Source organism: Mugil cephalus, chromosome 22, assembly GCF_022458985.1.
Source record: "Mugil cephalus isolate CIBA_MC_2020 chromosome 22, CIBA_Mcephalus_1.1, whole genome shotgun sequence".
Taxonomy (NCBI): Eukaryota; Metazoa; Chordata; class Actinopteri; order Mugiliformes; family Mugilidae; genus Mugil; species Mugil cephalus.
The window spans coordinates 7,589,724-7,617,667 of record NC_061791.1 but is presented as its reverse complement, the minus strand read 5'-3'; the positions used below and the strand labels follow the sequence as shown (position 1 = coordinate 7,617,667).

General features: G+C 39.9%; 3 protein-coding genes across 4 annotated transcripts in view; 2 read left to right on the top strand and 1 right to left on the bottom strand.

The window, feature by feature from the left end:
- Window positions 1–147: 147 nt before the first annotated feature.
- Window positions 148–5,934, top strand: LOC125000440 (protein mono-ADP-ribosyltransferase PARP11-like). The gene is made up of 8 exons (XM_047575993.1): window positions 148–410; window positions 648–772; window positions 2,142–2,262; window positions 2,376–2,451; window positions 2,596–2,668; window positions 3,122–3,249; window positions 3,617–3,768; window positions 3,868–5,934. Exons 2-8 carry the CDS (start codon window positions 656–658, stop codon window positions 4,182–4,184), a joined length of 984 nt encoding a protein of 327 aa, XP_047431949.1. The 5' UTR covers window positions 148–410; window positions 648–655; the 3' UTR covers window positions 4,185–5,934.
- A 286-nt stretch (window positions 5,935–6,220) lies between these two features.
- LOC125000441 (protein mono-ADP-ribosyltransferase PARP11) lies at window positions 6,221–9,922 on the top strand. 2 transcript variants are annotated; one of them, XR_007111326.1, is made up of 8 exons: window positions 6,221–6,402; window positions 6,505–6,619; window positions 6,716–6,785; window positions 6,932–6,995; window positions 8,452–8,585; window positions 8,673–8,824; window positions 8,905–9,371; window positions 9,740–9,922. XR_007111326.1 is itself a non-coding variant. In XM_047575994.1 (7 exons), the coding sequence occupies exons 1-7, from the start codon at window positions 6,292–6,294 to the stop codon at window positions 9,195–9,197; spliced, it is 939 nt and encodes a 312-aa protein (XP_047431950.1). In that variant the 5' UTR covers window positions 6,221–6,291; the 3' UTR covers window positions 9,198–9,922. The 2 variants fall into 2 exon arrangements, 1 of the variants encoding a protein (XP_047431950.1); XM_047575994.1 differs by having other exon boundaries at window positions 8,905–9,922.
- Window positions 9,923–13,953: 4,031 nt separating this feature from the next.
- The window catches only part of tmtc2a (transmembrane O-mannosyltransferase targeting cadherins 2a), a 62,179-nt gene continuing 48,188 nt past the window's right edge, over window positions 13,954–27,944 (bottom strand). The window contains exons 9-12 of the mRNA XM_047575488.1: window positions 26,195–26,276; window positions 23,122–23,236; window positions 20,197–20,260; window positions 13,954–16,603 (exon numbers count right to left, since the gene is read on the bottom strand). Of these exons, the coding sequence (XP_047431444.1) occupies window positions 16,394–16,603; window positions 20,197–20,260; window positions 23,122–23,236; window positions 26,195–26,276 (471 nt within the window). The 3' untranslated portion in view covers window positions 13,954–16,393. The remainder of the gene's footprint in view (window positions 16,604–20,196; window positions 20,261–23,121; window positions 23,237–26,194; window positions 26,277–27,944) is intronic.

The window sequence follows — 27,944 nt, the reverse complement described above, 5'->3', positions numbered from 1 at the left end:
ACATGCCTAGTAAAAAAAATAATTAAATTTAAATTCAATCGCTTGTCTTAAGGGAAATGTGACCACCGTTTTAACTGTCTACTACCCAGGTATTGATTGATACTTTTATCTGCATATGGAGTATTTTTTTACGCTATTTTTCGTATCGTTCCATCTTAATTAAACGCCGTGTTTTCTGCACAGAAAAAAAACAAACACTTCAAGCATCGCTCCAAAATCAGGGGGCGGAGTTACGTGACGAATGACGTCGTGTCTACGACAAACCAGGAAATAAAAGTAAACACGAAAATGGTATTTAGTCATCCAAACTCAGGCCGAGTCTGTGATTTTACTGGCGTCTTATTAATAATGTATGAAGTATTAATATCCCGATAAGGCCGGAGACACATTTGGAGACAGACTGAGAACCGGTAAGACACCAGAGTCGGCTGCGGCTGTCGCTAATGGTAGCTAGCTCGGTGTGTCAAGTCGCTGTATTATTTGAATTTGTTTACAGAATGAAGTGTCCCCACGGCCACGGTTCATGTATAAACACCATTTTGGCGTTAGAGTTGTCCGGGGAATGAAACACATCCCAGCAACCGCATGCCTTCTTGTATTTTAGCTGGCTAAATGCGTCCTGGCGTGTTTTCACTTCTTACTTTCAGATTTAGCTATGTTAGCCATCAGAGCTTCAGAGGAGGAGTCCACTGAGATGGAGGAGATGGACACCTCCGAGCCCAACTGGTGCTGGTTCTACCTGGCCGAGTGTGGAGTGTGGCATATGTTTGAGGTAACTTAGCTGACACGATGCCACAACTTTCTAACCACGTCTGATGCTTGTAGTTTGCAGAGTCTGCAGGTTTAAGTGTCAACCAAAGTGCAATGTTTAAGCTACCCCTCTATGGTTCGAGATCTATAACATAATATAAATTTAACATTTACTGAGAGTCAATGAATGGTAGATACACATTTCTATTCACACAGCAAGTTCATTTTTATGCATAAGATAGATGATGCACCTTTATGCCACAATGGGGAAATTCACATTGTTGACAGCGGTGCAGAAACATTCAACACTGACACAGACAGTGCACATATCGATGTACTATGTATGGGATTTAAAAAAAGAAAAAAAAGAATATAAATAAGATGTGTATATATATATTAAAATTGAGCATACTTATATATATATATACTTTTTGATACAATCCAATAACTTTTTGTTGCAACTCTGTACTGTGAACAATACTGTGCAATATTTGGCAGTCGCTATCTGTTTGCAGTACAATACTTTAGGTTTGTCATGCAATCATTTTTGTTACAATTCAATTACTTTTTGTTGCAATTCATTACTTTTTGTATATATGCCAATACATGTTATGCAATACATGTTATTCTATTCTACTTTTAAAAAAAATCTTATTATTTCTGTTTCACACAGGCCACTCTTTATTCTTGTTACTTTTCTGCACTATGTATGCTGTTGCAAACTGCAATTTCCCCACTTTGGGACAAATAAAGGTTGTCTATTTTATTCTATTCTATTCTATACTGAATGCAGACAGTGCAAAAAAGCAGATATAAATAAATGTGTACTGCATGGCTATATGTGGTGCACACAAAGCAGTGCAGTTGTGAATAGGACAGAGTATTGCACACATGCTGATTGTAGAATAATTATCAGACCATGACTCTAACCAGCAGAATCACAGGATCCTAAAAGTGACAGCTTTAGACCAATTGCAGTTGCATGTTTTTTAAACATCTTGTTTGTCCAGATCCCAAATATAATCAGTTTACAGACATACAAAACAAACAAATTGCTTGCTTTTTGCTTATAAATTATGACTGGGGTGCCAGAATAGCATCAAATTCATTTTAATTCAGCCAACTAATAACTTTTAAAGTAACGCTGCTTTGTCTGTTTTCAAACTAGTTGCTGAATTATTTTCCCTGTAAATAGTACTGTGTCATATATTCATCCTTTATCTTATGTTTATCCTTTTCATACAACGTTTTTAAATCTATATACTGTTTCTGTTTAGTATCCCTGCTGTGCTCTGAGCAATTGCACCGGAATTTCATTTTGATGGAAATGTAAAATAACGTCCAAGTCATTTTCAGTCAGCTGATTATTTCATTTTTCCCTCCCTCGTCAGATTGATCCCAGTGCAGCCTGCTCTGTGACCAGTGCTCAGATAGAGCAGTGCTACAACAGAAACCAGCGCGGCGTCATGGAGTTCTACACGGCCAAGTACACGTACAGACTGGACTTCTCAGGTACGATGACGAGTTTCTTAACCAATGAAAGTTGGTAAGTCGGTCTAAATATCTTCAAATTGCACACGGGTAAGGGTTTCTGTAGCCCTAATACCTTTTAAATTCCTCACCAGTAATGCGGCAGATAAATGTAACAACAGGAAAGCAGCGGCCGATCAAACGCTCACTCCACTCTGCAACTGGCTTCAGGTAAAAACTGGTGGGCATAGTAGAGATCCAGAGATATGACGTTAGATATATGTGCTTTAAATAAAGGGGTCGGGGTTTGAGCATCTTAGGAAACCAGCTGGTCTGATTAAATAATTTTCACCTCTCATTGTCTTATTCCCTCAGATTCATTTGTGATAATCTTGCCTTGCCTGTTCCCTGTCACTGGGAAAGAATCAATACAGACGAGCCGTATCAGGTGAGTAAAATAACACACATTCTCGCGGTCCTCGCTCACGATGACGAGGCTAGATTTTGCTTTTAAAGCCTTAAATCTGAAACAGTCCCGGAAGTGTTCCACGTGGGTCTCAGCAGATGTGTTGTCGTCACGACCGATACCGTTGGCCTGTCACTTAACTCAACCCAAACATGCTTTTTCAGTGGAGGCCGTGTAGTTTACAGAAGTTTACACTCGGTAGAAGTAGTTTCATCTGCAGGGAATAAACGTAACTTGTTTTTTATGGAAAATTTGTCAGAAGTTTTAGTATTATCTTAAAAATACAAAATGAAACCAGTTTCTATCTGCTCTCATTTACGTTGCACCACTTCAGGTTCGTGCCGCCTAAAAACCTAAAACGACATCAGAACCCGCCTTTATTTCTTTTTACTCTCCGGCAGAGTGTAATTACGTTACATGATTGTGTTTCTGCAGCTCATCCAGCTTGGCAGAGACACATATGAATTTAAAGAGGTAGCCAGACTTTATGAAAGGACGATGGATCATCCAATCAAATCCATCCAGAGGATTCAGAACTTGGACTTATGGGAGTTCTTCTGCAGGTAGAAAATTGTTTGATCCATAATGCTAAGTGGACTGTACATTGTGCGCCGCAATTCTTTGTATAAGCAGATAATTCTGCTATGATTGTGTAAATTCATTTAGGAAGTGCATGGTAATAAATTAGTGGAATCAAATTACAGTTTTTCAGACACTGTGCCAGAACCACTCCCATTACAGACAAAGTGTTCCCTCTGTATAGTAGAGTATAGCTTTCAATAGATTTCCCTGTCACATCTGAGTCCACACCAAGTTTGGGTTAGCCAGCGAAAGTCAGCCACGCTGAGGTTTCTTTTGTTATGACTTCCACACCATCCAGTATCAAGCGATGATGAGTGTTGTGTTGTCATTCCTTGGTTCTCCCCTAAGGAAGAAAACACAGTTGCGAAAAGTCAAGCGAACATTGGATATTGAGGAGCGAATGCTGTTCCACGGCACAGGACACAGCAACATACAAGCTATATGTACATTTAACTTTGACTGGCGGCTGACAGGAAGCCATGGTGATGTCTATGGCAAAGGTACATCCTTTTCATTGTGATGTGACACCATGAAAAGAAATGATCACACTTGTTTTTTTGTCTGATTGTTAACGTCTCGTTCAACTGTCCTACCTACAGGGAGCTACTTTGCCCGGGATGCCAAATACTCCAGTAAATTCTGTCACACCACAGGGAAACACAACAACACCTTACAGAGACATGGACTCACACCGCCCATATTTGCTACTGAGCCACCATATAAGACAATGTTCCTGGCCAGAGTGCTTGTTGGGGAATACACGGTTGGTCATCCTATGTACTGCAGACCGCCCTCCAAGGATGCCAGCTTCACAAACTTTTATGACAGCTGTGTGGACGACATGGCCAATCCAAAGATCTATGTCATTTTTGACAGCAACCAGATTTACCCAGAGTATCTGATTGAGTTCTACTGATGTCTAACCAACATGGAAATGTTAGGATACAGGATCAGACGACGAGAGGAGACGGGTGAAGAAGCAGCTTAAAGGACAAGTGTGTGGGGTTTACCGGCATCCAGCGATGAGCTTGGACTTTGCATCCAAGCGAAAGCCCTTCCATTTCCAAGCGTGCAGGACTCGCTCCAATTTCAAACAACTGTAAAATTGCTAGAGACCCTTCAGCGTTTGGTTTGTCTAATCTGGGCAACTGTAAATAGATGGCAGCGCAACATGGAAGAGTTCCCGACGTAGATATGAAGACCCTTTTTTAACAAAAACATCTACTAGCCAATAACTAAGGCCTTAAGCCTTATTCTTAGTATTAGCTTAGCACAAGCCAACAAAAAGCTTTATTCTAAGCAAGGGGTTAATAGTCATATTTATTAACTTAGCCTTATTCGAAACTTCTAGCTAATATTCATGTTTTGGTCATGATATGAACAGCTTGTTCTTGACTGACAAAAACACAACTATTGGCTATCAGCTTAGAATAAGGCTAAGGTAATGTAGATATGACTGTTAGCTACTAGCTTAGAAAAGGGGTAAGCTAACAAAAATCTTAGCTTTATTCAAACTTACAACAAGATTTAGCTTGTAGGGCTAGCTTTTATGTAACCTTAGCCTTATTCTAAACTTCTAGTTTATATTCATGTTTTTGTCATGATGTAAATTGCTAATTCTTGTCTGACAAAAACACAACTATTGGCTATTATCTTAGAATAAGGCTAAGCTAATGAAAATGTGACTATTAGCTGCTATCTTACAAAAGGGCTAAGCTAACAAAAATCTTAGCTTTCTTAAAACTTACAAGGTTTAGCTTGTAGGACTAGCTTTTATGTAACCTTAACCTTATTCTAAGCTAGTAATCCATTAGCTTATTAGCTCAGAATGAGCTATTGTAAACTATATTTCTGTTAATAGCTGTAAATCCTACACACTGGCCCTTTAAGAGACATTTGGTTTTTATTACAGTCAGATCCAGTGCCTCACGGGATCATTGGTCATATAAAGTGCCTTTGGAAAAACTGGAAAAGCATGAAGACAATAAAGACAGTGTGTACAGTTTCATTACTGTACAGGATATGTAAAGTCAGGACCTTGTGGTTGGTATGTTACTGTGCTGTGTAAGGATAAAAAAATAAGGACTGATAATCAGTCTTTGTGTCAATTTTGTATTAAATTCAGACTCTGTGCTTGCGTACTCAGTGTGTTAAAAATAAGAGTGGCACTTGCAAAGGTACACAACCCTTCCTTCACATCCACAGTGCCATGCATTCGCATATTCACAAAACCAAAAACATGTTCCTGCTCACTCATTTTTGCACACTGATCTGTACAAAAAAATATCTGTGTGTAGCTTGTGTCATATCAACATATAAGCATGGTATTTTGTTCACAGTTATTATTTTTTATGTTCTCCTAAAAACTCTTCTACCTCTGTATTTTTAAACCATGCACCAATGCGCCCCTTTCTGTGAAAGGTTTCGTAATTGTGTCACAATGACACAAAGTTGTGATGTCGTGTTTATTTGTCGGCCCTGAGCAATATGTTTTTGTTATTTTTTTTTTTTTCCCCAGTCTGCATAAGATTTGACGATGACTTGAATTTCTACATTCATTTCAAACCAACATCATTAGACTGTGACGTCGCCACCTGATTAAATACGCAGGTTGTGTTTGCACCGGTTGTCAAATTCATTGAAAAAAAAAAAAAAAAAAAAAGAATGTAGCCAGCACATGTGCAGTACTGTAATAAAAATTAACAATACAATATAAAACTGCTTTGCTCTGATTTGTTTTTGAGCCACCAGGGTGACAAATTGATTTGGATTACTATTATTACCCTTGCAACAAACAGAAACTTACAAAGTTACATAAAGTTTGTTCAGAGGCAAGAATGGATTTCCTCACAATAAACGTCATGTGGCTCAGTGAGGCAAGCCTCTACCTGAAGAGGCGTGGCTATGAGTGAGTTTTGATTGAGGAAACAGAAACTCATGTTAATTTGAATGGGTGCCTGATCAGATCAGACAGAGGAAGGATAGTTTTATTCATTTAGGTTTTTCTGTGTAACTTCCATATAATGAACTTCCATATAATGTTAGACAATGATGGCGTGGAACCTATGGACACATCAGACACCTCTTGGGGTTGGTATTATCTGGCAGATTGTGGAAGGTGGCACCGGTTTGAGGTAAATAATAATAATGAAAGTTTTGTTATGTCTCTAGATTACAGTCTATTTCATTGCATAAAGTTCTGATCTGATCATGTGTGACCTGATGTCATTTTGCAGGATTACCCCAATGTCTCCATTGACAGTGAGGTTATTGACAGATATTATCTAAGGGACAAGAGGGGAGTTTTTAATAAATCTACTTCTGGCTGCCGCTTAAAGATCGATTTTTCGGGTATGTGTGAACATTTACCTGTTCTCAGTTATTCTTCTCGTGTTCTTCTTCAGCTCTTTGTGGTTTGAATGAACTGATCAATGTTTTCCTTTACAGCTATGTTGCTGACTGACATCACGACAGGGAGGCAAAGACTTATCCAACGGAACTTGAGCATTGAAAGAAGGTGACATGGGGCTGAATAATTCACAATTCGCATAGACTCTTCCACAGTCTACTTTCGACAATCATAGCGTCGAGTTGTGGACAATTTCAATCTTCAGTATGATTTCCTCGAAAATGAAAGTGAAACCTGTTACTCTCCTCCCACAGTTGCTCTTGTTTCAGCGCCGCACCTGTTTTCTGGGAGACGATCGACCCAACGTGTCCGTATCAGGTAAATAGTAAGAGAGGACTTCTCTGCAAATGTTGCTCATCGATTATTGATTGAGTTAAAGTGGGCAAGTAGCCAATGTAAGTATATTTAAATTGCACCCAGCCCAAGATGATATCTACGTACACTACAAGACATCCTAATGCTAACATTACCAGCACGCGAATGCTAACTGAACAAATGTAGAATAACATTAATATTGGGGGGCTATTTATACTGATTTGTAATTGTGATCTTGCCTCAATAGCTGAGCTATTGTACAGATTCACAGTTTGTACAGACACAGGCACATCAGAGCTTTCAGTTTTGATGCAAATCAGACTAATAATAGTAGAAATAATATTAACAATCTAGGTGGCATGAATGGGATCCGTGGAATTAATGGAATCATAAATGTAGTCACTTAATCTCTCACAGTAAATAAAAATACACATTCAGTAACTATGCTTGATAATACGAAATACGTTTGAGAACAAGCAGTTGAATTAGCATGTAGCTCCTTCTTGCTGCCCTATTTGAATCAGACATAGCATGCTAACAACATTGCTAACGAGTAAAACTTGTATATACAGTAAATGGAATAAACGCAGCAGGAGGTACGTAATTAGCGTTAGCACGCTAGCTGTCGTTTGAGAACAAGCAGTTGAATTAGCATGTAGCTCATTCTTGTTGCCCATAGCATGCTAACAACATTGCTAACGAGTAAAACTTGTATATACAGTAAATGGAATAAACGCAGCAGGAGGTACGTAATTAGCGTTAGCACGCTAGCTGTCGTATAGCCCCATTTTTTGTACTCCTCATGCATTTCAGTAGCTAACTAAGCGTTTGTTTCTTGAAGATAAGAGAAATTCAAAAACTTTAATGTATGTCTAATGAAATTAAATGAGAATTTTGCGGGAACATACGAAATAAAAGAAAGCGTGCCGTAAAAAATAGGCTAAAATGTTACCCAACACTACTAAATCAACCACAAACTGGGGAAGCTAATTTTCATTTAGCATTTTTTTTGTTGTTGTTGCAACTTTGAAACTGGTTTAAAAGCGTTTGCATTTTGCAGTAGATTATTTTGTCTTATTGAAACCAATAGATGCACAGTAGTACTTTAATAAAATGCCAAAATAAAAAACCTGGTTGGCGCATGTAAACTCGTATTCTTTTCATTATTTTACATAATTCTGCACACAGCTATTCTGTTAGCATAGCAACGCTACACTGAAAAAAGGATGGAATTTCTGCCATTATTCATTTTTAGCTCTTTGACTTTGATGAAGGAGCTTTTTACTTCAAATTTAAGGGTCAATGATGCATAGAAAATACACATAGCAAAAGTTTTGCAGTTGTTGATAGTCAAATTAAGTAGGATATGTAAATGTACATTAATTTTTAGGTTTGAATTATGCATATTATTACACATTTTTGTCAGATGAAACCTTAAACCAATATTTTTCATATAAAGTTAATCCCGTTGAGTGAATCCACCCCTGAGTACCAGACTGTGGCAAATTATGTGAAGACTGACGGGCTGTTGGACAAACCCATTGCATCAATCATAAGGATACAGAATTTGGATCTGTGGGAAATATATTGCAGGTAAAAATGTATTTAAGTTTGTCTTTCTCTCTCTCTTTTTTTTTTTAATTTCATGATTCTTAATATTTTTCCATTTTTCTAACGAAGGAAAAAGGCACAGTTATCACGGATTAAAGGTGTCACAGACATTCCAGAGAGAAGACTGTTTCATGGAACTGATGTCAAAAATGTTGACAGCATTTGCAAGTACAACTTTGATTTACGGTTAGCTGGAAAACATGGCAACGTGTATGGAAAAGGTGAGTCAAATGATGCATTAATCATGTGCGTCAAACTGTTCACCACCAGAACTGATTTGAGTAACTTTGTCTTTCTGCAGGAATATATTTTGCCAGACATGCATCGTATGCAGACAAATACAGTCGCACAGATCCATTACTGATTTCCGGAGGAGGACTGCAAGGTATCAACTTTGGAACCACGAGAGTGGTTTTTTTGGCTCGGGTGATAATCGGAAAACCTATCATTGGACAACGTCATTTCAAAAAACCTGACGACAAAAGTCTTGAAAACTCTCACGACAGCTGCGTGGACGACGACCAGGATCCCAAGATTTTTGTTATTTTTGATCCAAATCAGATTTATCCGGAATATTTGATTCAGTACAGTTGAAGACACACATGCAAACACGTCGGGAGTCTCAAGGATTTAACGATTTTGAAGAAGAAATGTGGTTCAGATCTGTGAAGATTTTTTATTTTGAAGCAGAATTTCATTCGTTTTTTTACTTCGTTCTAAAGCATTTTTATCGACCTTTGTCATTTTTTGAAAGTTCCTCGGTGAAATGTAAGTTATTGATATTATAAACAGAAATACAGCTTTAAATTCGATACATTTCTAACAGATATGCAGGCTATAAGCCAACCTTACAGTGTTAATGGACCTGCTGTTTTCCAGGTAACTGAAAACATCTGCGTCCACTCAAACGTTTTTATGACAGACTTTTGGATCCTAACAGGCAGCATTAATAAGAGCACATATTAATTGTAAATTAAACCAAATCAATAACTTTTGTATATTTTTTTAAATAACGTTTCTCCAAATACTTCCTTAACATAGAGAGTTGTTTAATTTAAAATACATATATAGTAATATAATTATTATTTAAGAAGCTTGTTGGATAAACTTAAGAAACTTATTTGCACCCTCTGCAGGAAATTGAAACTTAACTCCCATGATGAGGCAGCTACATTGTTTACTGCAGACTTCTCAATAAGTGAATGGCATCAAAACAGGTGATTTACAGTCACACCCAAAGTAGATAACTTCTCTGACAACATGTCATGGAATCTCAGTTAAACAACAATTAAATAAAGTTTTAATGACTGGATAAAAGCCACTTGTGTTTGACCTTTGTTTCAGTTATTTGTTACCGCAGTTCATGGAAACCGCCAGCAGAGGCCGCTCTATACACACACTAGTTTTTACTCAGCTCAGCATTAGCTCATAAGCCTTAGAGGAGCATATATATATATATATATAGTAACTATAAATATACAGTAACTATACCTTTTTGAGGTATCGACTTTTTTTTATGGATATTTTTTTATTTATATTCCAGTGCACTTATTTGCAGAAGGGGGAATTGTTACTGTTACGTGGTAATCCATTGATTAACCGGTGGTTCCCCATTGTTAGCAGTTAATAATAAAAATATTACTTTTCCTATTTGACCTCATCAGATGTTTCGATTTAACAAACTGCTTGAAGATAAACCTTTATACAGTATTTTACAGAAACAAGCAAATATTACAGCAAATAACCCTCAGGTCTATCTTGTGACTCTTTGGAAGGGCCTGAACCTCTGGACTGAACTCTGCGTTGTCTATTGTAACAGTGAGACGTTACAGTATTTCAACCCGGAGGGCTCAGTTTTTAATCTTTATATATTTATACAGGATTTTCAGTTATTTTTTACTTTCAATACACTTAAAATTGCGATCATATTTCAAGAATTCAGATGAAAACTAACCATGGGGAAATAATTTGTTCTCCAGCTTTGGGCTTTTTTTTTAACTGAGGAGAAATTTGTGTTATGTACAAATTCACATTTGCCACATCCGCAGTAATTTAGAGACATTTTCAAACAACGCAATAGAAATACCAGGCAGGAAGATTAGACCACTTCAAACACTAAAGATGTGTCTGTTTCTGTGACCGTCTGTTTGGTTAAATTAAATCTGTCGCTGACGAACGCCAGCAGCAGATGTGGTGCTGAAACACCAAGAGGAAATGCGTTGTTGTTTCTCGCCTATGACGTACAAACCCCGATCCCAATGACATGCAAATCCCTTTCAACCTACACTGAATATGCTACAAAGATATTTAATGGTCAAACTGACAGTCTTTGTTGTTCAGTTGCCATGATTTGGAATTTGATGCCTGTGAGACGTTAAAAACAAGCTGAGACAGGGGAAACAAAAGACTGGGGGGAAAAAAACACCTGATTGGGACGTTACACAGGTGAGCAGGTTAATTGGAAACAGGTGAGTGTCATGATCGGCTATAAAAGGAGCCTCTGTGAAAGGCTCACTCATTTACAAGGGAGGGTTGTTGATATGTGAACAGCTGTGTGCGCAAATAATTGAAGAATAAAGTTTCTGAATTGCAAAAAAATAGATATTTCATCTTGTGCAGTCCGTAATATCATCAAAATATTCAGAAAATCTGGGAAAAATCTCTTCACCTTAGCGGCAAGACTGAATACTGACATTAAATACCCACGATCTTTGTCCCTGGGCTCAGGAACACTTCAGAAAACCATCGTCAGCTGATACAGTTTCTTCACTACATCAATAAGTTTAAGTTAAAACTCTACCAATGCAAACCAAAAAGCCATTCATCAACAACTCCCAGAAATGCCACTGGCTTCTCTGCTTCTCTGTTTTGCATATCATGGACGTTGTGTCCTCCAGGCCGAAGATGAAAAGGACCATCACCCAGATGGTTTTCAGAGCAAAGTTCAAAAGCCAGCAACTGTGTTGGTTACAGGGCGTGTAAGTGTCCATGCTATAAGTAACTTGGACACCTGTGAAGGCACCATTAGTGTAGGAAGGTACAGTCAGGTCCATAAATATTGGGACATCAACACAATTCTAATCTTTTTGTCTCTATACACCACCACAATGGATTTGAAATGTAACAAACAAGATGTGCGTTAACTGCAGGCTTTCAGCTTTAATTTGAGGGTATTTACATCCAAATCAGGTGAACGGTGTAGGAATTACAACAGTTTGTATATGTGCCTCCCACTTTTTAAGGGACCAAAAGTAATGGAACAATTGGCTGCTCAGCTGTTCCATGGCCAGGTGTGTGTCATTCCCTTATTATCCCATTTAGAAGGAGCAGATAAAAGGTCTAGAGTTCATTTCAAATGTGCTATTTACATACTAGGGATGTGCGATACCAAGTCATATAAAGCCTAAAATCCCAATACTGATACTGACATTGATACTTTTTCGATGTCTACTTGTGTGTATGAAAATGGTGAATTTTACAATAGACATTTGAATGTTTGAATATATTGTATTTATGGTATATTCAGTTGATTATAGGCGGGAAATGGATTTGCAAATCATCCCAACTTGAATTGGTATTTGTCCACTTCAGCATGTTCAGGCAACTTGTGAGCAATAAAGTCCAATAAAGGCTTATCTAAGAAAAAAAAAACAAAAAAACATGGCTAATTATTACATTACATTTTACATTCCGTTGCAAATGACTCAGCTGCGCGTGCATCCCTTTATTTCATTTAAAACGCATTATGTTCAGTCCTCTGCAGCGGGGTCCACGGTGTGTGTGGCTGCACGCTGATTGGATGCAACTGCTTTCCTGAGCCAGACCATCGTCTCTCACTGAGATGGATTTAATTGGTGCTGCGGGTGAGATGGATGGATGGACCGGGCGTAGCAGATGGTGCCTCAAACTAAACTCCTCTCTGCGCATAATAAACACGTTCTCCATCCCGCGTCCTTGTCGTCGTCGTCACCCTCACCTAACAAAATATGTCCGCGCAGATACACAGTGCGCGCTTTCAGATGTGCGGAACTGGGGCTGCGGGTCCTTGCCACTTGGTGAGTGAGTCGAGCTTGATGTCTGGTTAAATATTTACAGCTTGGTGCGCGCTCGGAGTCTGGGCTCTTTGATGTCAGCCCCATCAGACGATATCAACGTGTGGAGTTTCTTTTTTTTTTTTTTTGGAAAGAACAACTTCAATTAGTGGGTTGGTGTGTGAGAGAGAAACTGAGGCTCAGTGAATGTTCTCATCCTTCTCTAATGGAACTAGGTAGTGAGACTGGAGAGAATTTTTTGCAAATTATTTAACATTTCACGACTCAAACACTTTACACATGCTTTAGAATCTTTATGACATGGAGTAAATTGTGCAAACTAGTACGAGGTGCTTCTATTCGGGGTCCTGGCTGCTCTTTAATGGAGAAAACCCTAATTTCACAGAACAGGTTTAATATTTGCTCCGTTCTTAGTAACGACTCAGCTCCCTGTCACATACAGTACGTCCACATCTGTCACCAGGTCTCTGCAGCACATAATTTTGCTGCTTGTGCATGTGTTAATTGTGCAGGTCTCCTGCAGATCTGCAAAAAAAAAAAAAGGATGTTTTGTCTTTGACGCCTCCTGAGCTTTGGTGCAGGATTTGATATTTCATTTAACTGTAAATTGCTTTTCTCTTTGTCGTCTCTTTGGGAAGTTTTTGCAGATGCACTGATGCTTAATGCTGATTCGCAACAGCTGTGGAAGATCCTCACGTTTTAGTAATGAATGAAAGTGTGTGCAAACAACGAGTCTCTTCAGCACGTTCCATGAACAACTTTACAGATGCAACCTGCACGGGAAACTGTGAGTCATGTCTGTTATGATTATTTTTTAGTGTGACTGTCACTCCTAATGTGCTTTTGAGTCAGGAAATGGAGAGATGAAACCAATCACGTGGTGGCTCGTGCTCAGGGGTTACCTGTCACACCCAGGTTGCAACCCACAGGGCAAAAAAAAAACTCTAGTATTGCAGTTCCGCAAACGGCCACTAGAGGGGGACTCTCGCAAGTCAATCCTCATAGACCTCTATGTTAAAATGCAGCATAAACGATAAAACTCCTCCTAAAAATCCTGGTACAGAAAATAATAAATGCTTTTAGTCTTTTGGACAATGACAAATGTAGATTTGTATATAACTAGATGTAATTTAGAGGTTGGGTGCTTTCAGTGACAGGTCACCCTCCCACATCAGGTCCACTCATACCCAAAAATAACCTCTGTTTGCGAAAATATCACAGCATTTCTATTCCATAGTTCTGTCTGTGCTGCAAACTGAATACTTCCCAGATGCTCCGTGGACACAAAATCACTCAGCTGACCGCGAAAAAAATCATCTTTTTATTATGGAAAAAGTTTCACTTTTCTTTTACAAAACACAACACAGTTTCAGCTACATGTACATGTCAGCTCTATAATTTAACCAACTGTCACAATCATTTAAAAAAAAAAAAGAAAAAAGAAAAGAAACGTTTTAAGAAAGCTCTCTCTGTGTCACAAACCCATTCTGTGACAGGAATCACGTCCTGATGTCCCTGAGCAGAGAGGAACGAAGACCACATATACAGTATAAAAGCATCTCAAATGTCGTGTTGCTTACTGTAGCGAAGCATCTGAAAGGAACGAGAGCGGGCGGGCTTGATATGACAGTGATGTTGACATTTTTTTTTTCTTTTCACATAAAACGACACATAATTAATAAATTAAATTTGACCACGAGAAATGAAAACATCTTCATTTGACACAAGGAACACGACGACACACGCGTGGTTAAGAGTTCTTGCCTGGCACGAGAGGTGTTGAGACTCGGTACAAGCTTTGGCACCGCTGACAAGTTTTTTTTTTTCTTTCTCTTTTTCAGTTTTCATTTTTACATTCACGAGCATTTAAGATGCACCGAACAATCTTCAGTGATTCAAAGATGAAGTCCCGCCCACTACTGGTGGACAAGGGAGGGGGGTTTGCTCCTGTTTGAATGAGGCCATGAGTAGCCCATATGTTTGGCAATTTAAGTAATAATTCACTGTATGATGGGAAATTTTTTGCAGTATAAGATTGTAAAAATACATAAAATGGTGGTTCACTGACCGGCTCCCACACAAAATTAAACTCTCTTTACGTCAAACATCTTTAAACTTTAATTCGATTCTAATGAGATCCTTGATTTTATATATTTTTTCCCCAAATTTCCCACTGGAAAGGTCTAATATGTGCCTAAACCTCTTGTTTACTTGGAGCAACGTACTACACAGCGCTGTATTAGAGGGCGCTATCAGAATGTGTGTATGCTTTTAATGCTATATACATTTATTGTGCAGTGAGTGTTGACCGTTGAGGCTAGAGACCACCCTGAGAGCCATTCATCAAGGATTTTTGATCCCGTTTGTGGTTCAAAAAAACAACCAAATAAACCTGTTAAAATACGTAAAACTGTGGACTTTCTTGACTTGGAAAATGATCCTGTAAGCCACTGGTTCTCAAACGTATCGGAGCCAGGGAACCCTTACAAGGGGAGAAAACCTTTGAACACGCCCTCGTAATCCTCACACCAATTAAACATATGTTAAGTACCATTTGTGAGTCCAGATGCATTTAGGAATTATTTGTTTTAAACTTCTCAAACTCAACACTAACCTGCGGGAGCTGTGCGGAAAATACCTGATGAATAAAGCAACAGATACATATCAGACTTTTTATTGACCTAGAGCTAATGTAGGAGGGGGTAACTGGTTTAATATGTTTGTTTTATTGGCAGAGCGGTTCCCACGTGTAATTAAGAATTGATTACAAATTATTTTGCGGACCCCCAACCTATGGCTCAGGGACCTCTACGGGTTGGGGGACTCCAGTTTGAGAACCGTTGCTTTAAGCTGATAAAAAACACGGAGTTTAATGGCATGTGACATACGGGCTCAACGGGATCATAATAATGATGTCTCTCGACGTCTTTTCCTATTTTGCCTGAAGTAAGTCCACCAAAGCAGTGGCTTGCTTCCGGGCTAGAGACCACTCTAACATGGCTTTCATGAGTACACCACCTTATTTAGTGCTGTACCCGACTCATGGCGGACAGTTTAGCAAAAGAAGTCTTTCTCCCTTGTCAAAACCTGGCGTTTACACCGTCCATAATCCGACTTAACCAGCGTCAATTTGGACCGATATCAAATCTCTGGCGCTGGTTCCAGTTACCTAAGCCTCAAGCCTAAGCTGAAACCCTCAGAACTGTTTCCGTGTTGAATTTATCTTCGGGCCCAAAAGGCGCGAACTCACGTGACATCACTCCCTCCCTCCGGAGCCACAAAAGGCTTTATAAAAGTTTCTTTTTTACATGTAAACAGACGAGTAAAATCGTGGGCTTCCTCCGGCGTGAGACGAAAACCTGACGCGATCGCAGGGTTGCGCTTCAAATTCCCATTCTGCAGAAGTGATTATTTCAATTTGCTACATTTTCCGTTCAAATTAAGTGCTCTAAAACAACGTTTAAATTATCGTGAAGTAATAATCAGCTCATATTTGAGCCTTTGTTTTGGACTTTTGACTTCCTTGTATCACTTAACAAGTGAGTATTATAAAATCTTATATAAAGGTTTTAGTAGTTTGCACCGCGACACTGCTGGTGAGTCCCGAACGTGCCAAGCCTTGAACAAGCGTCACGGGCTGAACAAAGCGAGAACAGAATTGTCTTCATCGTCTCGCTCTCGATTGAGACTCCAGCCTCGGGGCTTCGTCCTCCGGAGGACGCCGCGTCGTCGTCTCCCTCAGCTCACGAGTTTGCTTTTTTGCGCCCCGAGCCCGTCCTTAGTCCTGAGTCCCTGCCTCTCCATGATGTTCCACAGCTTGCGCAGGTTGGACTGGGTGATGGCGTCGTCGGGTTTGAGCTCGAGGGCCCGCAGGTAGTTGGCCTCCGCCTCGGGGAGTTTCCCGTTCAGGTGGAGGATGGCGCCGAGGTTCATCAGAGCGGCCGGGTACTGGGAAAAGAAACAGAGGACGGGGAGGGTGTTAGATGTGAGGTGTGACGCCGCTGAGTTACGGGATTTAAGAGGATCTGCTTAATTTAAACCCGCACTTCTCACTTCTGCATCTGACACGGTCATTCGCGCGAGACGCACCTTTTAGGAAGCTTGCCAGGATTTTTGTGGAAGGTGGATTAAGGCTGCACTGAAATGTGCCCGAGGCTAAGAAAATCAAATATGTATTAAATGAGCCTTAATCCCGCCGAAGATAAAAGGGGCTACGTTGAACAAAAAAGGTAGCTACACAGTGTGTGTGTGTGTGTGGCGAGTTTTTTTCTTTTTTCTTTTTATAAGACGGACGAACAACCCCATTTAGAGGTGCGCTTCTGGAGTCTGATTTAATAAAAATCCACCTCTTAAAGCCGCAAATTGAAACCATCTGTGTATCTGAGTAAGCAGCACCAGTTGTGGGAGGTTAAGAAATAAAATCCAAGTCATAGACGCGACCCTCGGCGAGATGTATCCGACAAACACGCCCGAACCTCATCCCAAAACTCATCTGCACCTCATCCCACGGACCTGGCCTCGGTCCCAGCCCTCTCTGCGTGACATATGGTTAGCAACTTGGCAACTAGTTCACAGACTTTCTCTCCGTCTCCCCCTGAACACAACTGTTTGTATCTTCTCAGCACTGATACTGCGCACGTTTACATTCCGCTCCCCGGGACGACTGATTGCGAGAGCTTGTTTTTTCTCACCTCGCGTAACAAATGATGTTAAAGAGCTGGAACATTTCAAACAGTGGCCTGGAAGATGGTGGGAAATTAATTAATTGAGCGCGGTTTTACAGCGGGAGCCGTTGCAGCGCCGCGTCGCCGCCTCTTTCTCGTTTTCCCACACGCGGCTACACACGAGCTGTATTTGAAAGCTCCTCAAAGCCCTGCTCTGGTTTTCATCCCATACATGTAGAGAGATGAGATGTACTAAGACAGATGAATGGGGCTCCCTTTATCTTTCTAAACAACAGGGCAATATGCAGTACACTGTCTGGGATAAATCACACCAGAACTGATTAGGTGACACAAGGAATGAAGCTCTTGTATATAAAAAGACAACCAGAAATTCTGTTTAGAAAGCTCTCGACAATTAATTCCACTACTAGATCAGAGTGAAAACATACATCCCCACAACCCACATATTCTACAGTACATCTTATATCTCACATTCCAGGGAGCACTCACATAAGATTTTATGATTTTTGCTGCATCCCTTTACTTCTAAATTATCGTTATTTGCACTAAACAATAGGTACCTGAAGGTACTCTGAGACAATTGCCCGTTGGAGTCGGCAAATGAGGCATTTCCAGCGTGTAAAATGAAAAACCCCCCTCACACCTTCCTCCCGAGGCGTGCATTCATTGCATTTCTCAGCACGCAGAGCCGCTACTGAATCTTTCATGACCTCAAAGCTGTTGGATTAAGCTGATATTTGAGAGAACTGCCATTCACCAGGCAGACGTGCGCAGGGGGAAAATGTCAAAGACGAGAGCCGCGTTACTCCCGACAAACGACAAGAGAAGAGCCCCTTAGCATGTCTGAAAAGAGCACATGAGGGCCGCCGCGCCGTGAATTACAATGACTGTGACTTCGAGGTTACTCGTGTATTTACAGGACACAATATAAACACGGCTCTCCGGATTAAAATGGACAACCAGAGTTCTTCTCGTCTGTGGTTTTACTGAGCTTTTGAGGCTTAAATAGGATGTGAAGAGGAAGTCTTCGTTTTCAAGGCTGCAGATGCTATAAGGCTTACATTGGTTCTCAATGGGATAGTTTTGCAGTAAACTACACATTGTTGAGAGTACACACACGTATATATATATATATATGTGTATATATATATATATATTAGTAAGTAGTTATCTAGCAGAAATACTGAAACAGATAATGGATGTCTAAAAATGAAAAGCTTAGATAGCTAAAAAAAATTGACATTGGCACTAAAAATTATACTGAAATAAGAAAAATGCATAAATAATTGGAACAGACTCGTGAGTGTAACTGGCACACAGCAGCTAGCTCTTAATGTCACTTTTTTAGCCATTAATACTTTTATCTATTACTGTATTTCTTGTTTGAACTACTTTGTTAAAGCCAAAAACTAGCAAAAGACAAAAAGTTAAAGCTAAAAAGAGCTAGAATAAAACAACAAGGCTATAGTAGCTGCTAAAAGCTAAAAAGAAAGTGGAAACGAAGAAATGGTTTAAATAATCAGTTAAAAGTATAAATATATCTAAAGACATATACTGCCATAAATGTGATAGATAAATGACTGATGTGTAAATGTTATAGATTATATGGCTGAGACAGATAAAATTAGATAGCTGGGAATAGATAAATTAGTTTAAACTAAAAATTGAAAAGAATAGGAAGAGTGATAGTGAAACAGATATTGAATGTCTGAAAAGCTACATTTAGCTATTTAAGCTTTTCATTTTTTTAGCTAAAGTTGAGTTGAGTTCACAATAGCTGTAAAAATGCTGACGTTAGCAGCTAAAATAATACTGAAATAAGCCTAATGCATAAATAATTGAAACAGACGTGAGCAATGCTCTATTTTTCGTTTTAACTAATTTGTTTAAACCAAAAAATAGCTAATAGCTAAAAAGGTTAAAGCTAAAAAGAGCTCAAATTAAACAACAAGGCACGAATAGTTGCTAAAAGCTAAAAAGATGATTTCGCTGTGTCATACGACTGGCACAGCTAAAATTAGCTTACTGAAAATTTAAAAGAATTTATCAAGCTAAAGCAAAAGAGTAGCTAAAAGTTAAATGACTGAAACAACTAGTTTTCATTTCAGTTCAAAATAGCACCTTTGGGACATGGTGGGATGCTTTACATGGTGGCTTTTGTGTTTATTTGACATGGTTGTGGTTGCTTGGGCAACACTGCTGCAAAGAGTGCAGCAAAATAACAGCGGTTAATGCAATGGAGACGTGAAGACGAAGCTCTAACCTCCGCCTCATGACCGAACATAACTTACAGAGAAGACCTTAAGGAGACTAACATAACAAATGGCTGCAGGAAGCTGCTTCTAGGCGCTGTCCAAAAAAAGAAAAATGCCAGGGTTTGTATGACTTTAAATTACCTCTCTCTTTGACTGGTCCACGCACCCTTTTACCCTTTGAAGTGACTGATGTACACCGAGGCAAAAACAGGATGTAATAGCGCCTAACTTCCTCAACCGCCTGTGCTGACATCGAGAGACGTGATATCCCACAAGGCTCTGCCTGTTCAACTGCAGTGTGATGACCACTCTGAAGCCGAGTGTGTGACTTCACTGTCAGGCAACTCATTTCTCTTCGGGGTTTTTTTTTTTTTTTGTGTGTGTTTGCATAAGCACATCGGGGCACCGGTTCACGGCCACGAACAGAGAAGTTTCCATTTTACACGCAGCTGTATCCCTGTTTGCCAGGAACAACAGCGCTATAGCATAATGTCAGAATGATGGGTAACACATAGTATGCTGTAAATCGGATTTACAGTGCGGAGCGTGCGTGCGCATTTCCATGTTAAGTGCTAACAGGCCGACCGGCCCGGGTACTTACATCTGGTCTGAGGCTGGCCGCACGCTCGTACTGCCTTTCTGCTGCCTCATTTAGATTGGCCTGCCTGAAAAGGGAGAAGAACAGAGTAAAAAACACAATAACGCAATTTATATTAATATTGCTGCAGTAATGCAAATTACAGCTAATGATAGCCTTCATTCATCGTTAAACCCGCTTAGCATATAAATTACTGTCATTATAGCCAACCAGTCATTAACCATATTAGTCAGAAAGAGGGGTCTCTGATGGCTTCACTTGAAATAAGACGTGTTAACCCTGCTAAATAATAACTTTGAGGTTATTTAAAGATACGTTTGTGACGCAGAAACTTTCTTCCTCCGTTAATCATGTCAAAACCACTTAACTAACTACGTACTGATAGGATAACGAACACACTCTCAATTTATTGACTGCCAAACGTTTTATTTTGTATTCAACAAGTTATTGCCAAAAGTACGTTACTCCTCTTTGTTCCTGCAGATAAAAATGTTGCATAATTTATTGTGAGACTGCTGAATAAAGGTCGTAAAATATTTATGCTTTCATTAAAATCACGAGTAAGGAGCGTTCCAGGATGAGTAATTGGGCGTGTAATGACTGGGATAACGCATTTTCTGCCAGGACATTAACTCACCTTGTTAGGGACGTGCTTCGAGGCGACTGGCTTACTGTACGTTATGGCTTAGTTGTTATTCTAGCACGAAGGAAGCGAATGCAAGTTCTGAGGACAGTGTACATAAAACACCTGCCAGTCCTCCTTGTTACAGCTGGGTACATTATGTAGTAGCAGTTAATCTATTCCATACATACGATTTTATTCCAGGAGTTCATGAACCGGACTTTGCTGTGCCAAAGTTAATAAAGTCAAAAGAGGCCATTCCTTCCTGACATGGTAATTCATATTTATAAGCCTGTTATTCAAGTAAAACATGTCTTTGAAAATACCGGGTTCACGCTAGTTTATTTTATAAGTGATATCGCAGTCATCATCTTTAGGCTCCTTCCTCCGTCTCTGTTTAGTTTGGTCAAGTCCTATGAGTTGTTCAGCGACAGATAAAGATTCAGGAAGTCTGGTTTAAAGGAAGGTATCAGGGGAGAAGTAATGGTGTTGTTTTTTTAAATTTCTTTAAAAGGAATATGCTAATCCTCAACAGTGAAAAATCTGATTTCAGTGAGTGTGCGGCAGACATGCTTAGTCCATTAAGGAAAATAGAAGGTTTCAGTGAGGAGGAACACAGAAGTCCATATTAGGACACTGTTTTAGTGTAGTAATGTAAAGTCTTTGGATGATTAGATATTTTATTTATATATATATATATAATTTTTTTTTTTTTTTTTAATTTTCTCAAACATGAATCCAACATATTTTAGTAAAGGAATAAATGGAGGCTGAAAATGTTATCTTTCAGTCAGAACTTCACTCATTCAGCGATACAGGAGCTGTCACTACGTTTGCCACACTAGCCGAAACCTGTCAATTAAAGCTTCCTGTACACCGTAGGCCCCGCCCCATCACTGTAGAGCCAATCACAAGGCTGCATATTACACGCTGACTCTGTCAGGTTCCCTGCAATTGGCTGAGAGTCTATTCAGTCCCCAGGTGAAATCCCAGAGGCAGAAGAAGAAGAACAGTGCAGTGCATTATTGAAGACAAATGATAGGGGTCCCTACTTAATCAATCAGTTTGGGGGTCCTTGGCCTGAAAAACACAAACATGCTCCATCTGAGCCTTCTGGAGCCCCCCTAGGAGGCTGCAGACCCTTGGTTGGGAACCACTGCCCTAGAGACCGGGGTTTAAATCCAGTGTAGGACCTTTTTTACACTTGTTTTTTCTTTTCATCTTCTTTAGTAGATTGGCAAAAAAAACAAAAAACTCTTGGTTAATGCTAACCCCCACCCTAAACCCAGTCTGTTTAGGAAATGTTCTGTTACAACTGAGTGTTTGACATTGAGTAAATTATCACCCCCCTGTTGGTACTTCTTCATGTGTGGCACCAAAATTAAGTAAAACGTGACACTGATGCCTGAGAATTGAGAATGCTCTACTTGACTTAATTTGTCATGTACTGTAATGTAAAATCAGTTAAAAGATAGTCTTCATATTATCGCATTGGGTTGTTAGGTTGTTATCATCACCCTGTTTACAGTCGGTCAATAGCGGCACATACTGTAAACCCAGCCAATATTTCTGCCTCATTTTTCTTATCAGCAGAGCAACTTTAAATAAGTGTGCGTCACATTAATAAACCCTAATCTGTTTCGATTTTAGTCCCAAAGAGTCTCCGCTGAGAACAGCCCCTCAGACCAGAACGCGGCGGAACGATCAGTCATTTAGATTTATTCTTACGTTACCGAAGTCTCAGCCAAGACCTGAGACTTTTAACTTTTTACAAATCCTCTGTGGTGCTGCATCAAGAGAAACGCTAAGAGAGCTGTAATGACTTTCCCAGATATGTAGAGCAAAAAAAAAAAAAAAAAGAATTAAGGGACATCATATCAATATTCCCTTCAGCTGCTGGGACCAGAGGACATTTGCAGTCCCTTTTGACACTTTTTTAAGATTTATGAGCTGTCCATGCACACGTACTTGCCAGAATATGAAGGAAAATGCTCCAATGGCTTCTTTACAAGCACTGGACTTAAACTTCACCATGATGGACTTGAACTGTACCGTTCTTTATATATGTAATACTTAATACACTCTTTTATAGCAGCTTTTCCACTGAAAGGACATTTACCATCCTATAACATTTGTATAATTTATATTTCAAAGATGGCCATTAAATAGGAGTGGTAGGGAGGAGAACCCGCAAATGTTGAAGCAGCAAACTTTCCAAAACACAAACACTGCTTGGACTATTAGTAAGGGAAGAAGGGAAACCCCACTTGGAAGCGGTGCAGTCGTACGTCAGCAGCCCAACCAACCTGAGCATGTGAGCAGCGCTGAAGACCACATCAAACTCGGAGTTGTCCAGCTCTGCAGCTCGCTCTGCCATCTCCGCCGCCTCGCCAAGACGAGACTGCTCCAACAGAAACTGACCTGCAGAGAAAGGCAAGACAAGAGACGTTTATTTCCAGGGTTGGTTTCCACGACTCCGCGACTTTGGTCCAGACTGAAATGTCTCAACGATTGCTGGACTGGTTGACATTTACAGATATTGAATTTTATTAATTTCCATTATAGAGTTTTAGACGTCCTACATCAGCGATTCTTCTCATGTGGTCTGGCACTGGGAACCATAATCACCCCCTAATGACTCAAAAACTTTCAACCTCTCAAATTTATTGAGTGAAAAGATTGTGCAGTTGCAATCTGAAATAGTAGAATATAATATCACAATATGAAACACAAAAAAACAAATGTAATGATAAAGCAAAGTAGAGAGGAAACTATTCCCTTTCATGCTCAATTAACGTCAGTCTTTTTTAACAGACTCAACAGAACTTTCGTGCACAATTCCAATATAAAAAGCAGCTATTTGGTGTTTTCATGCAAAATACATGAAATAAGAAGGTGGCACTACTGTGAAATATATATATATATATATATATATATATATAAAAAGTAAAACTCACATTCTGTAGCTTTAGCTGAGAATCCACACTCACTGAATCTGTGACAACCATCACTGCACTATGGAAAACATTCACTTTCTTCAGTTTTTATCCTACCGCCACCTGCTGTTAAAGAGTGTGACTCGATGACACAATTTTTTTTTTCTTATTTTTAATGTATTTGCATAGGGAAAGGCCTGTGACCCAATGAAAACAGGCCCTCGAGTTGAGAACCACTGGTCTAGATGATGAATGCTCGCAGCTTTGGTTTTACATCCTGTGCCACCATCATTAAATCTGTGGTTTTAGATGAAATATGTTTCTAACCATCGGCTAGATTGCCATGTAATTTGGTACGTCCATTTAAGTTCTCTGAACGCCCATTTAAAGCAAAGAAAATGATTGTTAACCCTTTAAAACAGAGCGAATCGCTGGCGATCTGTTAAAGCAGTGACGGTTTTTGAATTACCGTAATTCACATACAAAATTCAAAGCGTGGCTGAACGTGGGGAAGTTGTCTGGAAGACCTTTGTGACATTTCAAGGGTATACCTAACTTCCAATCCTCCAAACAACTCCTGGGGCTGTCTGGTCTTGCGTCGCTCCCCAACCTACAGCCGATAGCAGTGGTGCATCATCATTACCGTAATGGCAGCTTTTTTTTCCCCGAAAGCTTCCTAGCGTTCAGCCACACCTTGAGTTATTTCCATCAGTGAGTTACGGTAATTCAAATATAAGTTTTTTCTTATCCGTGGGAGGACATTTAGGTCTTAAATGGTTAAAAAGTAATTAGCAAATTTGTTAGCATGCTAATTGCTGAACTACGCTTAGAACTGAAAATCAGCATTGATGACATTGTGAGCACGTTACTACACTGACATTATCAATACATACAAGACCGACTGTGCTTAAATGCAGTTTATTCCCTATTAGACTTAAATTTATAAGCTGGTGTTACAGAGTGGAAAGAAAGCCTGTAGAGGAGCAGCAGTTGGCAAACCACGGACAACAGTGAAGAAAGAAATGAAGATGAATGGAGGCTGTAAAAGAGACGAGTTTCCACAGAGAAAGCAGGCAGACAAAGCAGGAGACAAGTGAGTCGGTGAAAACGTTTTTCCTGCATTTCAAGCTTTTTCCTGTGGGAGTCCGGCCACCTGGTGCGGCACCCACGAGCGCCTGCTTCAGGGGCTGTAAATTGCCCGCCGTGTCTGGCCACAGATGTTGCCGAATGCAGGAAGGAGAGAATGTGGGAAGGCTGTGTTTGCAGAAACCGTCTGCATGCAGCTTCTAGACACCAAAGCAGACCCCTTTAAAGGACTGTAGTGTGACTGTGAACAATGGCAGGAAAGAGGACCTTGTCTCAGCTTTGACCCTCTGGTTGACCCTCTCTTTTCACACACCTACTCTCCTACATCTGCGTCTTCGTGTGCGTCCGTGGTGTTTTAATGTGGACAGATATCATCGCTCCGCCTTACACACCTGGAGCTCTTCCAATCACCCCAGGATAGCTAACACAACCAGATTTGAGATAAGGGAAGGCCCAAGTAAACATCTCTAACAAGACACTACAAGATAACATTGAATAAAGAACACGGAAAAAATAGTGTAGGGCTACAGTAGAGGAAGCGGCTCGGTCCAAAGACAGCAACGGAGCCCTCGCCGCCGACCAAACTAAACCCAAAACCTGAGATATCGGAGCAGAGAAAGCATCAGCGGGAGCGGAAGGCGATAAGGAAGACACAATGGCGCGTTCAGCTTTACGGCGTGGATTTAATTTCCTACGAATGTCCCGGCGATAGTAACACGGAGCAGCGAGGAGCCTCCAAACTGATATGAAATGCTGCATGAACATTGTGTTTCGTTTCTCCGTTACGAATAGTAAACAGTGCATTCTGATCCCGTCTCCTCTCCTCTGATAAACGCAGCGTGCACGTCTGTTTGTGTGCGCGCGTTCGTTCGCGCCATCTGCTACACCTCAACTAGTTCACGGAGTTCGAAAGCAGTACATTAAATAATGACGATAAAGCATTTCCATTATACACCAGTATTTCTTTCTATCCATTATAAAAGGGATGTGACATTTCGGGATAATTACCTCTATCCAACATTCTTTCAGGTTGCAGTACGTGGGTAATAAGCTTTGATTTAGGCCGTTTTATAATGAGGTACATTTAATGACTCCGCGTCTGAGGGTTGGAATTAAAGAGTGTAAAGAATGCCACAGCTTACTGCAGCAACGCCTGATCATTACAGTAACAGAAATATGCAGCCATGTGGTTTTTTTTTTTTTTGTGTTGGCAGAAAAGGTACTTCAAACTAGATTTACATAGCTCTGTCAGCAAGAGAGAGGTACTTTTGCAGATGTTCACATTTTTAAGTTCAGAGTGTCAATTTAGCTACAAAGGGTTCACATTCTCTAGAAATGAGACGGCGCCGTTTCTTACCGTAGTGCATGTAGCAGTTTCCTTTCATCGGGTCCAGTTGAACTGCTCGCAGATAGTATTTCTCTGCTTCGGCCTTCTGCCCCTAAAAAGAAAATGAAATCTGTGATCACACGAACCAGGAATTATTGGGAAATTCATTGAATTCACTTTTGCATTGATGGAACTGACATAAGATTTTATGGAAACAATTAAGTACTAATATAAAATAATGGTGCGTTCCATTTGTACTCTATTTCCGAGTTCAAAGTTAGAATATCACCTGAAACGCCCCCCAAAGTCAGATTTTCTACTCAGAAAGTTGTAGAAACCTCACTAACCCCGAGCTGAGTTTCCAAGATGGCCGCCCCGTGTGTAAACAGCAGTTAGAAGCTCCTGTAATATTCCTTTTATTAGCACTTATGAGTAGTTTCTGTTGCATTAAATCGGTCGTACAGACAGAAAATGCTGTTTCAGTGTTATATGGGACTACAAGCACATGTTGCGCTAACAACGGCTAAAAACAATAGCCTGCTAAAACCAAAACAGTGCGAAACACCATCGTGGCCAACTGTGTATTGTTTCTACATTTACATTAAACAATTAAATGAATATTTTTATAACTTTCTGCCTGGTGTGGTCTTGTAAATTTCATCACTGTAAATAATTCTAGTCAAAAACTCATGAGTTGGCTCAAGTTATCAGTTCGATTTACAATTTGCGTAGCTTAAATAGTCTAAACTTAGTTTGACATTATAGCAATTATATCGAGAATTCTTTAAAAAATGTAATTATTGAACACACCAAGGTTTCTAACTTCTGTAAGTGGAACGCTGATAACTCACCATTAACACTAAACTCATACAAAAATCACCAGTCATGTATAAACGATACTTATATTGTACTATACTTAAATTTTTTGCAACTTTATACTTAGAAACCTTTTGGGAAGCATATACCTTTTACCCCAGTGTATTTATCTGATATATTTAGCAACTTGTTACTTTGTAGATTCTAATTAATCATATAAAATAAACATCAGCTAATACATTCTTATATATTATTATAGATTAATTACTAGCTGCAGCATCATAGAGGAACCTACCTTTTGATTACTTAAGTAAGGGTTTGAATGCAATACTATTTTAACACTATTGCTACTTTTACTTAAAATCTAGATACTTCCTCCACTTGTAACGGGCTCATATAGAACAAAAACTGCAAGGCATTTTGAGACATCCCTCTCTGCTCCTTATCTGCAGGAAACGGATGCTAATAAAGAACAGTATCGCGGCTTCAGCACAACCTTTAAAGAATTATCTGCAAGGTGTGTGTGAGGACCTGCGAGAGACACTGCTCCTGTGTGCATGAGCCTCGAATCCACCCCCCAACACCACCTCCTCTGTTTCATGCCTCGCTACTGATTGCTTCCACATTGCCGATGGACTCGCCATGCGTCGAGAAATGAGAGGAGCGGGCATATTAGGTTTGCTTCATTAGCCGCCCCCCCCCCCCCCCCCATCTCCGCAATCGCGCTAAATGAATGAGCGAATACGAGGCCTAGATGGCTTATTTCACATTTTCTTTGGCACTTTCCTCTTTACATTCAATTAAACCCTTTTCCTCCAAACATCCATCAGAACTGAAAGTACGGCGGTTCAGTCCACTTAGCTCGGAGCGAGTCATCATTTAGCGCGTTCATGAGAGGCTTCAGGTTGAGATTCAGATCCGAGTCTTCTGTGTTCTCATCTCTGAGAGTGCTCTTGCAAAGAGA